Raw genomic sequence first — 14693 nt, forward strand, 5'->3', positions numbered from 1 at the left:
CATGACATAATCCATAATCCAGGGCACATGTGACCTTACAATGCCTTGTACATTTCTTCCTAAATATCACGGGGCCATTAAGCAAGCTGTGAATGTTGATCTGACTAATGAAGCGTGAGAGGAAGTAAACAGGTTGAGAGTTGGGAGCCGGACAGACAGAGAGGCCGGGGCGAAATCCAACATTAGCGCAGATCAAGCTGCAAAGGCTCTTCAGTGTCTTGAGTACGTCTGAGACCTGTTGAGACATAGTGCTTAAGAGCAAAATTATGCAGCACTTCTTCATAAGAGGCAAGAGGACAAGTTGTTTTTCTGCAAAGATTAGCAGTCCTCTACATATGCCCTGAAGGACTTCTGTGTTCTGCGAAGGATAAGACTAAACGCCAAGCTGGAGGCCTTGTAACCTCCTCCGTCTGAGGAGCAGAGCAATAGGTTTAAGATGAATGGTATATACAAAGATTCTATAGAAGCTAGGCAGATCCATTGACGGCCAGGGCCGTCTCAGTCGTAGTCCTCGGTATTTGCTTGTCTTGGCCCATTTGTATTCATCTGCCAATTAGATTTTCCATTCCGCTTTATTGGGCAGGAATAATGGCGTTGAATATGTAATTGCCATTTGCGCTCACTATACCCAGTGTGAAGAACCCTGATTGACAATGCCATTTCACCCAAGGTCCTGCGGATCAAGTTTTGTTAACCAATGTCCCTCCTGTGCCGATGCCTGTAGCAGCCTAAGTGCATAGTGGGTGGTATACCAAGATAAGCAAGAACCATAAAGTGATATTTAGGCACAGAAGCACATGAAGTCCTTGTATTACTATGTGCCACCATATTGTCCTTGTCCTTTATGGAGATATTATCATCTAGAAGCACTTCTTCTTGGGGACTATGCCATAGTAATAATGTAATAAATTGATATAAATATAGAAGAAACTCTCTGCCGGGGATGCCAGCAAGACACTTTGACTTTACTGTAGTGTTTACATATAGGAACAGGGCAGTAAACTAAACCTTTGCCCTGAAGAAATCCAAAATACCGGTCTGGTCTAACCCAGATATAGTTTGTTTTATGCAACTAAAGGTTAAAGGGTTTATTGAGTTTTCTTGAAAATGGGAAAACAGCAGAGGCCGGAGAACAGCAATTCTATGGCAGCAATCCTAAGGCTGGTAGCAGACGCCAGCTCCTTGTGGCCCCTGCCCCCTCCTTGTTTTCTATCTCAGTGGCCTTGTTACTAGAGATGCACAGAACCTAACAGCATTAAAGGGAAACTATCAGCAGGTTAAATGCATTTTTACCTTGATCCTTGGCGCCATTTTTCGGGGACTTTGTAATTTATGAGATATGTAAATGAGGTTGGTGGCGGGGCTATCACCCTTAATGCACCGATCCACCCCGGCCGGCCCGCTCCACTTGGAAATTCACACGGCGCTCTGCAGTGATGAGCGCTGGAGTGACGTCACCAAAGAGTACTGCCCAATATTTATCAGGACATGTCGGCTGTGTGGATCTATACACTGCTAGATCAGCGCTCATTTACTGGGCCTATTACACCGCCTGATAATCGTTTAGCGAGGGCTGCAGGGACATCTTTACCGATGTCCTTGCAGCCCTTGTTTACCATACTTTACCTAAGCATGTTGCAGGTCTTCTCCTGCGCTCCTTCTTCCTCCCGACCCCGCGCACAGCAGCAGCTTCGGTGTGGCTTGACTGAGCTGACAGACCGCTCAGTCAATCACTGGTTGTGGCGGTCCTGGACAGTTATTGGCTGAGCGGTCTGCAGCTAAGACAGGCCGCACTGAAGCTGCTGCGCGTGGGACAGGGAGGAAGAAGGAGCGCAAGAGAAGACCTGCAACATGCTTCGGTAAAGCATGGTGCTTGTGAAATCGGCTGATCGTTGTCTCTATTCCACGTAGCGATAATCGGCTGAATCGGACCTGTAAAACGAATCTGTTACTGTTAGAATCAGACACCCATTATCCACTGCATGCAGGAAGGTGTCATCCACATTTACTGTCCGCATTAACGCACACCGACAGCAGGCAGGCAACTTTAAAATCTTCATCCCTTTATAATTACTCCAATGCCATTTGTGAAAGTTCTAATTGATTTTAATTGTTTTCCCAAAAGAAAATGAAAGTTTACAAAATTGAAAGTTTTGAGATCTGACGACTGATCACGTGATCACACATTTAGAAAGCGTTTCCCTAGAAACATAGTTGTCCTGTCAGTCCTGTTCTGTTCAACTATATATTAGATCTGTTTCTGGGATGGCTGACCTTCCAGCTTATTCTGTCACCATTTTTTTTAAAATCCTGACTGGCAGCTGGTCCTGGGCAGGCTGCTCTCCTAACCATCCTCCCGTATCCCTCTCAGTACAGTGGTAGCAGAGGATCAGCAGCACATACGTGACTGCAGCGCTCTGTGCAGACTTCAATTCGTCTCCTCGTTCTGAATTCCGCTGTCATCTCTGGCGGTGACCTTGGGCATGTTGCTTTACAGTGTTTGCCTCAGGCAGTTCCCTTCTCCAGAGACTGGCAGGTCCTTTGTACTGTGTTCAATAGCTTTCCACAGCTATGTAGGAAAGTGAAGCTGATTTTCTGGTTTTCCCGGCCTTTATAACATGCAGGCACGTGCACTGCGACTGTATGTGATTTTGCTGTGCTCAATTTTTCCAAATATCCAAGGAAAATACATTCTCTTCAACGTACCTCCATATGAGGATAGTAGCTGCCCGGCGTTTCCCCTCTATTGCCATTGGTTATGTTATATATCTTATATATCTTATATATTCTTACTAATAACTCTGTAACATATCAAAACTTTTTTGTGGACTCACCCACCTGAAGTGCTGAAAAGTTCTCCTGTGCACGTCCACTGCATCTTGCGTCTTGATCGGTGAATGTAAGACGTAGAGGGACGCATGCACGATCCAGCGTTTGTTTATGCAGCCCGAGACGTGTAATAGGCCCAGTAAACTAGATTGGTGCTCATGTCAGACAGGTGTCGGGTTGTGTAATACAGCATTTACCCATGCCAGCTGGAAGAAACAGCGCCCCCAAAGGACTTATGTCCTACTGATCCTGTCATGCACTTGTATTAAAGCTAAGAGCTGCATTTACAAATCTGAAGTCCTCACAGCTAAAATCTTTGAAAATTTCTTTCTGAAGTAGAATCTGCCCATGTATGATTGGTAAATTATTAATATGTGCTGTAGTTGAGCTGAATGGGCACATACTGCATGACGTCACTATTTATATTGATTTTACATGGTACCTACAGTATTTAATAGAACTGGACTAAAACTATGTGAAAAATTAAAAAAAAAAACATGATATAAGTCGTATGGTTTCTTGCTGTGCCATCTTCATCAGGGTCCCCTGGCCATTGTGACATATGACAGGTGATTCTTCTGCCTGATCCACAGTCATTTCTTCTTCTACCCATAAGGCCAGGTTGTGGCTTGCTAAAAGCAATTCTATTTCTAGAGCATCTTGGATGAGCTTTGTAGAGGATAAGAGTACTTAAACTATCTCACACACATCAAAGCCCGGGAAGGCAGCAGGAATATATTAATACCTGAGCACCATATGGAGGTAGCACACAGGGCACATCCTGAAAGACGCAGATAGACCAAGTAGTCTAATTGCTTGGATTAACCTGCTGAATATTCGTGTGCCATATTATTTCACAGTTTTACCAATGCATTGAACCAAAGTTTTGAATTCACAGATTTTATCGATTTATCAAAAAATTTTGAAAAGTTAATAAAGAAAAAAAAAATGTGTGTAGTATGCGATGCCTATTTTCTGCCATATACATATGCATTCAAAGAACATACTAGAAACATACTTGAGTGTGGTCATGTTTTCATTAACAATAGTAAGGGCCCTATTACACCAACAGATTATCTGACAGATTTTTGTAAGCCAAAGCCAGGAATGGATTATACACAGAGAAAATGTAATTAAAAAAAAAGACTGAGATTCCTCCTCTTTTCAAATCCATTTCTGGCTTTGGCTTAAAAAAATCTGTCAGATAATCTGATGATGCCGCTGAGTGCTGTGAAACATGCAAGGTGGTAGTCATTTTATTACATGTGCAATACAGGGTCCTTGATTCTTTTTGTTACTTTACTTTTATTCTCCTTCTTTCTGTAATGTGGAGCAGTTCCTAAAATTCACTGCTTTTATTTTTTTCCCCCAGACTAATGTGCCATGCAGCGATAATGTAGCATTCGATGTAGAGCGGCTTACCAGGAGTCAACCAAGTTCACGAGGAAGTGCACCAAGTGACCCAGTGGATGAGGGATCGTTGATTCTGGAGTCCCTACGCTCTTCTGCAATATCACAGCTCCCACACGAGGGAGAGATCACTCCAAGGACGGGAGAAATCAACATAGCTGTCACAAGTAAGTCATACCTGGGTTTGTCTGCCTGACTGAACTATATGTTATATGCTGTTATGTGCCATATTTGTTGTTATTGGGTCCATAGCAGGAGTCTACCAGGAATTGATTGGTAACTAGAGATGAGCGAACTTCGAGCATGCTCGAGTCGATCCGAACCCGGACTTTCGGCATTTGATTAGCGGTGGCTGCTGCAGTTGGATAAAGCCCTAAGGCTATGTGGAAAACATGGATATAGTCATTGGCTGTATCCATGTTTTCCAGACAACCTTAGAACTTTATCCAAGTTCAGCAGCCCCAGCTAATCAAATACCGAACGTTGGGGTTCGGATCGACCCAAACCCGGTTTGCTCATCTCTATTGGTAACTCATGATGTGTGTGTTCTTTCAAAAGCTTACACCTAGGAAATCATATGCTATAAGGACCTTAGTTAATGTGTTTGTAGCCTTTAAGGTAACCAACATGTACATCGATTGTTGAACAAACTTACTGAGCATTCGTGTTCAGAGAACGTTGCCAAACCCAAAATGTCTGGTCAACACTACTTACAATACATTGAGGAAAGCCAAAGACTGAATAGAGACCAAAACCAGTTACCGCTCCACTTCTGTACATAACATACTGCCATACATTGTTGGACACATTACCCATACACCATTGTCCTCTGTGCCTAATGTGTATCTAAACTTTTTAAACATGTCATCCAGACATGGTTCCTGAACATCAGTAGTAAAGTAAAAGGTTCTTGGTATACTATATAACTAGTAATGAACTTCTTTGGCTAGAATTTACCCATCTCTACCAAACTATAAACCCACACAAGTGTTTCACACGATATTACTGACTTCTCTTTTACAGTTGTGTTTGTATGTGGTGCATTGACAACCTTAACTTGGTCCGTCTCTTTTCTGAATCCAGTTATGTTTTAAGCTAAAAAAGAAACATGAACTTTAGATACAGTCGGGTGGGTAAAGTTTGTTTGTGACCTAGAACTCTAGAATAGATGTATACACATGCTGGTCCCTTGCTGACACCTCTAGAGGGAGCTTTGGAGCTCACTGCATACTGTTTATAGATTGAAGTGAATTACATTGTCCTTTGATGAGTTTATGAGTTTTGAAAGGGCTTTTACTCCATTAACATTTATGGTGAATAGGTTTGATACTCAATTTGACAATGGAGGTTTAACAAGGGCGTACAATGAAGAAACAATGACGCATTTTGGTCTTTTATAAAACATCTTAGTATCTGTATATGTATGATATCAAGCATTGTTTTTCAAGTACTGGTGGCCATCCGTTCTAATAAACCAAAATATTAAAGGTTCTATCCACTCCTAATTGAGAACATATGCTGGGCCAAGCACATTGGTAATGTTTCAAGCAGGGTCTTGTCGGATTAATAATTGGTTGGCTGACAGCTATTGGGGAAAAAAAGCAGCTCGCTCAGTATACAGGGACTCCTATCTTTGACAAGGGTCCCTGCCCCTATGCATGCATGCCTCTCAGTGTAGAGCACCATATGCACTACATCCGAGAGATTCGCCCAAAATGAATCTCAAAGTTTTCAGATTCAGCTGAACCTGAATTTTTGGAAACATTAAAAAAAAAAAATGTATTTGTCCCAAATTGATTAGTGCGGCCAGTGGGTGACACAGATAAACTTCTTCTGAGCTGTTGTGGTAAGATGAATACAGAAACGTGTAAGAAGTCTCCAGGTGTGTAATGTGACCCGCTGCAGGACAGGATTCGTGATGTACCATAAAAACTGATTTAAATACATTGCTAAATAAACAGAGAAATTGGGATCTGAGCTCAGGATAGTCAATGAATTTTTACTAGAGATGAGCGAACCGGGTTCGAGTCGATCCGAACCCGAACGTTCAGCATTTGATTAGCTGGGGCTGCTGAACTTGGATAAAGCTCTAAGGTTGTCTGGAAAACATGGATACAGCCAATGACTATATCCATGATTTCCACATAGCCTTAGGGCTTTATCCAAGTTCAGCAGCCACCGCTAATCCAATGCCGAACGTTCGGGTTCGGATCGACTCGAGCATGCTCCAGGTTCGCTCATCTCTAATTTTTACCCTTTATCATGGAATTAATTTAATCCCCTGTGTATGCGAACCCATGAATAAAAACCCTACAAAATATTACACCGTGTTTAACATGACACAAGTAAATAAAGGGCATACATGGCTGGTCTACTTCATTGCAATTATTTAACATTATTACGCTGCCTTCTGTAATACAGACACATAGGGACATCCACCACTTTGGATTACTTTCCTTTTACCTTCCTACCAGTAACGCATGTATTCCTCATATAGTAACAGTGCTGAGGCAACTTGGTCTAAACCTGCGTTATTACATTCTTCTGTTATTTCTTTTAGAAAACACTTAATAAATTGACAACTGGGCATATTTCCATAGTTCTTGCACAGCGCCAGATTGTGTAGGACACACCCCCTTTAAAATGGAAATGGTAACCCCCAGTTGTCAAGTTAGTCATACATAGTGTTGGGAAATGGAAGTATTTACCCAGGTCCTCTTTAAAGGGGTACTCTAGAGGAAAAAAAATGTTTTTAAGTCAGTTGGTGTTAGAAAGTTATACAGATTTATAAATTGTCTATTTAAAAATTCTCAACTCTTCCAGTACTTATCAACTGCTGTATGTCCTGCAAGAAATGGTGTATTCTTTCCAGTTTGACACAGCGCTCTCTGCTGCCACCTCTGTCCTGTGACCAGAACTGTTGAGAGCACTAGCAAATCCCCATAGAAAACCTCTCCATTAGCTGTTCATGTCACAGACCGAGGTGGCAGCAAAGTGGACCTTGTTAGACTGGAAGTAAAACATCACTTCCTGCTGAACATACAGCAGCTGATAAGTACTGGAATACTTTTAAATAGAAGATTTTTAAATAGAAGTCATTTACGAATCTGTATGACTTACTGACACCAATTAAAAAAAAAAAGTTGCTGATATGTAATAACTTATTGAGGAAAGAGGTACGCCCTCTTATCACACCCTAACTTTGTCAAATCCCAAACTACACCCATTACTTATGTATAATGTGTCCCCTTTTACAGAACGGGCTATGAAAACCATAGCAGAATCCAGTCCTGTTATGCACTACCCCTGTGAATGTACAGCACAGCCCTGTACTGTCACTGCTATAAATGGCAGCCGTCCGCCAGGGCTGGGAACATGTAGATAAAATGATATGTGCCTCATATAATGCAAAATGTCTACATTCATAACTATCATTGTTATGTGGATGAGAGATTCTGATCATCATCATGAACACTGGTAAAGAGCTTATACTGTGTAATGTACATATGATGTATGTGGTAATGAGAGAGATTACTGTCAGACGTCTGTCCTATTGTGCTCTATATCATAAAGATGTAATGTAAGCAGTCTAAAGAATATTCCCTTCAAGTAGTGCTATTCATCCTGGAACAAAACTACCTCCTCCTCCTGCTACTACTACTACTACTCCCAACATGAGCCGAGAACCATGGTCTGTCAGATGATGCGGGAAGTTGTAGATTCCTAATAGTGATTCTTTCAGCAGTTCTGAACCATCAAAACCACCGACTGGCCTATACAGAGCGGTAAAACCATGTTGAAGCATGACATCTAAAAATGTACACACTTAATAACACAAGGCTTTGTTCACATGCGAGACCAATACCAGTGGTGCCTGATGTTCCCCATTAACTTATAGTAAGGTCAGTCAGGATCTGATAAAGTGTCTATCTCTAGAGTACATTCGGGCTCGTCTGGACCCGAACTTTTGGCCTTTGAATACCGGTGGCTGAAGAAATTGGATGCAGCCCTAGGGAGTCTATCCATGGCGGGATCTGGCTGGATCCGTGTTTTCCAGGCAGCCTTTAGGGCTGCATCCAACTTCATCCACCAGTAATTAAATGCAGAAAATTTAGGTTTGGACAATGCCAAATTTACTCTAAATTCGCTCCTCTCTATATGATAAATAATAATCTGTGGTATTGGGGTTCCTATTTAGGTAAATATCCATGGTATATATGGTATAATATATAATGAGGTTCGTCTTGTGTGTTGTCCTTAACTTTGATAACATATAAAAATGCTTTTTTTTTTTTTTTTTTGGCTGTTTTGTTAAATGGAATAACCTGGTGTCTACTAAGAAAATAAACGTATCCGCCGCGTGTGTTCTCTGCACTGTACCTCCTCGCCTCCACTTACTGATCTCTACGCTCTCGGTCATTCGCTCTGTCCTGGCTCCCTCTGATCATCCTTTCTGTGTACAGTCAATTCCTGCTAATTCTTCTATTTTCTTTCTCCTACAAGTAACTCTACTAATCTCTACTTTCCATCCTTGCCGGTCGGCTCCGTCCTGTGGTGCGGCACCAAAAAAGCCGCCCCTCTTCTTGTTCCCTTCAGCCTTTGGGCATGGGAGTGATGTGTTGGCCTTGCTGCTGAAATTGCTGTCGAGAGTGACTCCCTCCCATTTCCTTTGTCAACAGAAGAATGGTTCATTATTGCCAGTTTTGGCCTTCTCAGTGCCCTTACGCTATGCTACATGATCATCAAAGCCACAGCTAACTTGTATGCCACAGAGTAAGTAACAATGTCTTTCTGTCTTATAAGTATGTTGTTTATTGCAAATCCACTTACATAGGAGCCAATGTTTGACAGTGACACACAATGCTGGTTTTGTTTGGCAGGCTCCATTCAGACCATCCTTTTATGGGTCTGATGCCTAAGGGTCCTATTACACGCAACAATTATTGGCCATACCTGGCCAATTACCGGCCGTTCCGGCTGATGATCGTTTCGTGTAATAGGTCATGTTAAAAGCCAGTGATTAGCTGACGTGCACAACGTCTGTTGATCGTTGTCTTTCGGCATGTTCTAAATACATGATGATGATAGCGATGGTCTGCTGGCCGTCGCTCCATGTAACAGGAGCAGTGGCAGCAGACCGCTGTCAATCTAAAAATTGTCCAGGCAGCCCCTATTGCAGCACCCCTCGGTCACCCCGCTCAATGTTCGTGTATTGGCACAGGCAGCAGGCGAGGAACGAGGAGGAAGCGAGCGCTAATATGACAGGTCGGTGCTCGCTTCCTCTTGTAGATCGGACGTGTAATACGGCCCTTATTAATAGAGGAGGTCAGTATTTTTCAGTAGATAAGATACCAGTTGACTAGTGTAGAAGGTGTTTGGACCCAGTCATGGCCGTAACATAGGACATCTTAGATCAAGGATGGGGAACCTTTGGCCCTCCAGTTGTTGCAAAACTACAATTCCCATCATGCCTGGACTGCTAAAGCTTGATGGGAATTGTAATTTTGCAACAGCTGGAGGGCCAAAGGTTCCCCATCCCTGTCCTAGATAAACAAGACTGGTTTTCCTGGTTAAGGTTACCATTAGTAGCTCTTAGAGGAAAATCTTCCACCATTTTTCATCAGGGTAATCCACATCATTGGTTCCATTAAATGTAGGCAGGTATTGGGGTGCCAAGTTAAAAATAAAAAGTAAAAAAAAAAAAAAAGTTTATATATATATATATATATATATATATATATATATATATATATATACACAATATAAAATATAGTATTCTGTGATATGTTTTTATTCTACAGTAACATTTATAGAATGAAAGTATAGGTTGGCCATTTGAGAATTCCCTGAATTGTCAGACAGAATATAAGGACGCATAAAGAGGTGTGTGATCAGGGCACTGTAAGTTATTTAATGAGAGTCTGGTGGCTTGGGTTGAAGCGTTTTAAGGATAGTGGATAGGGCTATGCAAATTTCTCCTTATTATGGCCGCCACTAACTGATCATCCAAAGCCACCAGTGTTTAGCACATCAGACGTTATACCAGCCCTGGGCTTGTTAGTCCTCATCACTGCGAGTTCTTTAATGTAGAGATAGAGAAAACCCCACATATGATAATAAGTAAGAATATAGTATGTGGAGATAAAAGGAGCCAAGAATCACATAACGCAGATTTTACTGGATTGTAATCAGTGAGATTAAATTATGAAGGCCTCCAGCTTGGACCTTCAGCCGATGACACCACAGTGTTGTAGGGACTTGACAACCGGATGGCCATATACACTATTACTATGCAAAATAAAGGAGTAAACCTCTGAGATTATTATAGACGCAATGATGTGCAATATATAATTTTTGCATTAGAAGGTCGTCCTGTGCTTAGGTTTTTAGAGTAGGACATGTAGGTTTTTATATCCCATCACACATTAGGGTTATGCTCTCTGTGAACGGTTATTACATTTCTATTAGATAAATGTTGGATTGGTTGGCTATGACTTCTGGGATCCCCATTGATTGCAAGAGCTTGTGAAAGAAGCTAAGCAAGAGCGATGGTGGGGGTGCAGTGGTAATAACTAGAGATGAGTTAGGGTCCTATTATGTGGGCCGATCATAAAGTGTAAACAAGTGCTGATCTGCTAGTCGTTTACTCACTATCAGGTAGCAAGGGCTGCACGGGCATCATTAGCGATGTCTGTGCAGCCCTTGCCTTTAGTGTAAAATAATAAAGTATTTACTTATCTTACAACATTCCCCGGGGTCCTCAGGCCTTCCCCTGTGTCTGCAACTCTGCCTTCTGTTCCCTTCTGGACCAGTCTCTGGAATGACAGGCCACTGACCGCGGTCCTGTCTCGGCCAGTGATTAGCTGAGCTGCCTGTCAGGGGAGGGCCTGAGGATACCAGGGAATGTGGTAAGATAAGGTAATACTTTATTGTTTTATTCTGCAATCACCACCCGTCGGCCATGCATCGCTATTACACGTAGTGATGCGCCTGACGCACGATGATTATAGGTCTGGACCTTAGTAAACGATCAGGCGATGATCATTTCATCAGCTGATCGTTCTATTATACAGAGCGATAATCGGCCCGATTCAGCCGATTATCGCTCCATGTAATAGGGCCCTAAGTTTGAATTTGGGAAACACTAAATGCTCAGCAGCCTGGAGTCAAAGCCACCAGGAGTCAAATGCTTGAGCGTTCAGAATTTTGTGAAACCAAACTTTCTGCCTAGTAATAACCCACCAATCTGATATTTATAACTGTGGATAGATGAATCCTTCTTTACTCTGCCCTACACACAGATTCATGCCCCTTCATTTATTTAGTTCCATTAGCTTTTATTGCATGCTAACCTGTACCAGTTACAGGCCCCTACCGCTCCCAGTGTCCTCATCCAGACTGGTATACGCAACAGGTCTGGTACACAGCTAATAGGGTTATAAATCACCTAACATTATATTACGTATACATTTTCTATTCATTCCTATAAACGCTGACAGGAAATATGGCCTGAAATCCATTTTTATGAATCCTGCCTACTACACAACTGCTTTCCTATACTCAGGGCACTAAGAAGCTTCTCATTGAGGATTCAAATGAATGCGTGTACATTTTCTATATTAATGCACCCTCCCCTGTGGCAGCTCTATGGCTTCATTTTCCTCAGTGTCTGTCATTTATGAGTTATGATCCTTGCCGGCCTGCGGCGCTTATGATAAACTAGAGCGAGTCCATCAGACCTATTATATTGAAGGATCAATACATTGCACTGAATAAGATCTCTTTCTGAGAGCCTGCACCGTAATGAAATGAGCTGTCCATACGGATAAGAGTCTTACTGTCAGGAAAGCCATTCTAAAGTATATCATTAACATTAAATATGCCTGATAGAGGTTTAACATGGTATTTTATTACCTGCAGTGGCAAGATCATTTTTAAAAGGGACCTGATATGTAGCGGCCATTTGGTAGAAGATATTTGTACGACCTGTCTCGTGGGAGTAGCGTCAGTGCAGTACATTGGTCATCCCACATATCGACTGCCTCCAATTGGTCTCTGTGATATGGAACCACACAGATTGCCATGGAATAGAGATGAGCGCAACTCGGGCCATGTTTTCCCAGACTTCTTCAGCCATTGGTATTAAATTGCCGAACAATTAGACTTTGAGCATGCTGGAGTTAGCTCATCTCTACTATAGAACTACAGTGGTGCCTTGGATTACGAGTATAATTCATTCCGGGACCGTGCTTGTAATCCAAATCCACTCTTAAACCAAAGCAAATTTTCCCATAAGAAATCATAGAAATGCAGACAATTTGTTCCACACCCCAAAAATAATGATTTATTATTGTGAATGACATATGAGAAATAGCTGAAACAAACATTTAAAAACAGCAGAATATGTGATATTATAAGTTACTGTACAGTAAAGGAGAGGATGGGAAACACAAGGACTGACAGAGACTGCAGGGAGTATGAAGGAATGAGCAGGACAGATGTGGGCACATACATGCAGTGCTCTCTGTCCGGGGAGAGAGAGGGGTTACAGCTATGGAGACATTACCTCCACAGTCCTGTCCCCTGATGCAAGCCCCAGCCTGAAGTGGATCTGCTATGATTTGGAAGGTGAGGGAGACTTCCTGGGTCACAGTACAGGGCTGTAGACCCCGCTATGCAGACCATGCCCCTCCTCCATTCCCCCTCCCACCCAGTACAGGGAGCTCTTAAATCAAAGCAATGCTCTTAAACCAAGTCACAATTTTGAAAAACTGTGGGCTCTTAAACCAAAACGCTCTTAAACTAAGTTACTCTTAAACCAAAGTACCACTGTATATTATACCTCTGGTCATATATGTAGAGGCAGGCCCACAGGTCTCCATATTAGGCCCGTTCACATTACATTTTGAGTCTACTTTTAGCATAGATGTGTCAAGTATTTGTGACACACACTTCAGAAGAAAAGGTATTCATTGGTTTTTGGCAACAGCAGAGAGGAGTGAGTCAGAGGTTGGGTCATATGGGATGGTTGAAACTTTTTTTTTTTTTGCTTATTTCTTATACCAAAAAAGGAGCTGCAAAGCTTTAATTTTGCATCCGTGACCCATTAACTATAGCGGGGAAACAAAAACGAGACAAGTTTTCTTCTTAGTATATAATAGTGTGGTAGACAACATTAACTAGGGAGCAGAAAAGTCATGTGAACAATTCAAGGCCAGGTTTACATTTATCAGTTGCGTTTGTTTTAGGTTTCTTTTTCGGAAACTGGACACATTTGATGCCAAAAGGTAGAGTTGTCATCCGGCTTTTTATCCTTTTTTTTCCCATTAACGGGCAAGCTCTGTGGCAGAACCATTCGGACGTATGGCTTATCCAGCAGCACTACTAGCATGCCAGATGCTTTAAACTGTCCCATTGAAATATATGGGAACAGTTCGAAGACTCTTTTCTCTCCAGCACTTTTCTAAAGCAGCCGGATGAATGTAAACCCTGGCCTTAGTGCTTATCTATGCCATCCCTGTTTGCAGACGGTTTCCTGGTCGTTGCATACTGAGATGTGACCAAGGAAACTGTAGACATGAGCACATCCATAACGTACGCAATTCTGGTGACTGACGCCCCTACCAGGCATACACCATCAACAATCATTTGGAAATCTGTCAACACCCCTCAAACAAATAAACAGAATTGTTGACCAGCTTAAGTAATAAAGTTTATTAGTGTTATAAGCTACATTAAGGGCCTACTACACCAAGCGATTATCAGCTGTATTTGGACGATTATCGGCCATTATGGCCGATAATCGCTTGGTGTGTTAGCTAGTATTAAAAGGCAACAATCAGTCGACATGCGCAAAGTTGGCTGATCCTTGTGTTTAAACTTGTTGAAAAAATTTAGAACAATAAGACGTTCTCCTGGCTGTCGCTCCGTGCAATATGAGCGGTGGCAGCAGACCGCCACTATCTCTTGTGGGCTCCCCGGATGATCCTAAGATCCTGGCAGCCCCCCGCAGCTCCCCTGCTCTTACCTGCAAGCTGTCGGCGCATGTTATAGTGCCGGCGGGGAATGAGTAGCAAGCGTGTACTGATCTTACAGGTCGGCGCTCATTTGCTCCTCCAGATCGGTCAGTGTAATAGGGCCTTAACTAAGGGGGGGGGGGCATTACTGATAATGGCGGGTGTCTATGGAATAGTTCAATTTTTTGTAAATACAGAAGTATTCTAGTTATTTTGTCCAACCCCTGTATTATACATACCTATACCCTGTTGAGTTATTCATACACTTTATAAGGCAGCAACATATACAGTAATAAGCATGGTGTCCAGTTGGATTCTGTACTGTCATAGGATGCACTGCCGAGCCTCCATAGCTGTTATGTGTGATCAATAAATGTTTCTGTGGTTTAGAGTTTACTGTTACATGCATTGTCCCTTCTGTTTCTGACTCATTTGTCT

General features: G+C 42.3%; 1 protein-coding gene across 3 annotated transcripts in view; it reads left to right on the plus strand.

Annotated features, from left to right (window-relative positions):
* RNF130 (ring finger protein 130) overlaps window positions 1–14693 on the plus strand; it is a 152859-nt gene that overhangs the window by 124826 nt on the left and 13340 nt on the right. For 2 of the 3 annotated variants that reach the window (XM_069969163.1, XM_069969164.1), the window contains exon 7: window positions 4202–4406. In XM_069969163.1, coding sequence (XP_069825264.1) covers window positions 4202–4406 — 205 coding nt within the window. Of the gene's footprint in view, window positions 1–4201; window positions 4407–8918; window positions 9013–14693 lie in introns of all 3 variants that reach the window. The other variant, XM_069969162.1, reaches the window with a different exon arrangement.

Source organism: Dendropsophus ebraccatus, chromosome 1 (assembly GCF_027789765.1).
Source record: "Dendropsophus ebraccatus isolate aDenEbr1 chromosome 1, aDenEbr1.pat, whole genome shotgun sequence".
Lineage (NCBI taxonomy): Eukaryota > Metazoa > Chordata > Amphibia > Anura > Hylidae > Dendropsophus > Dendropsophus ebraccatus.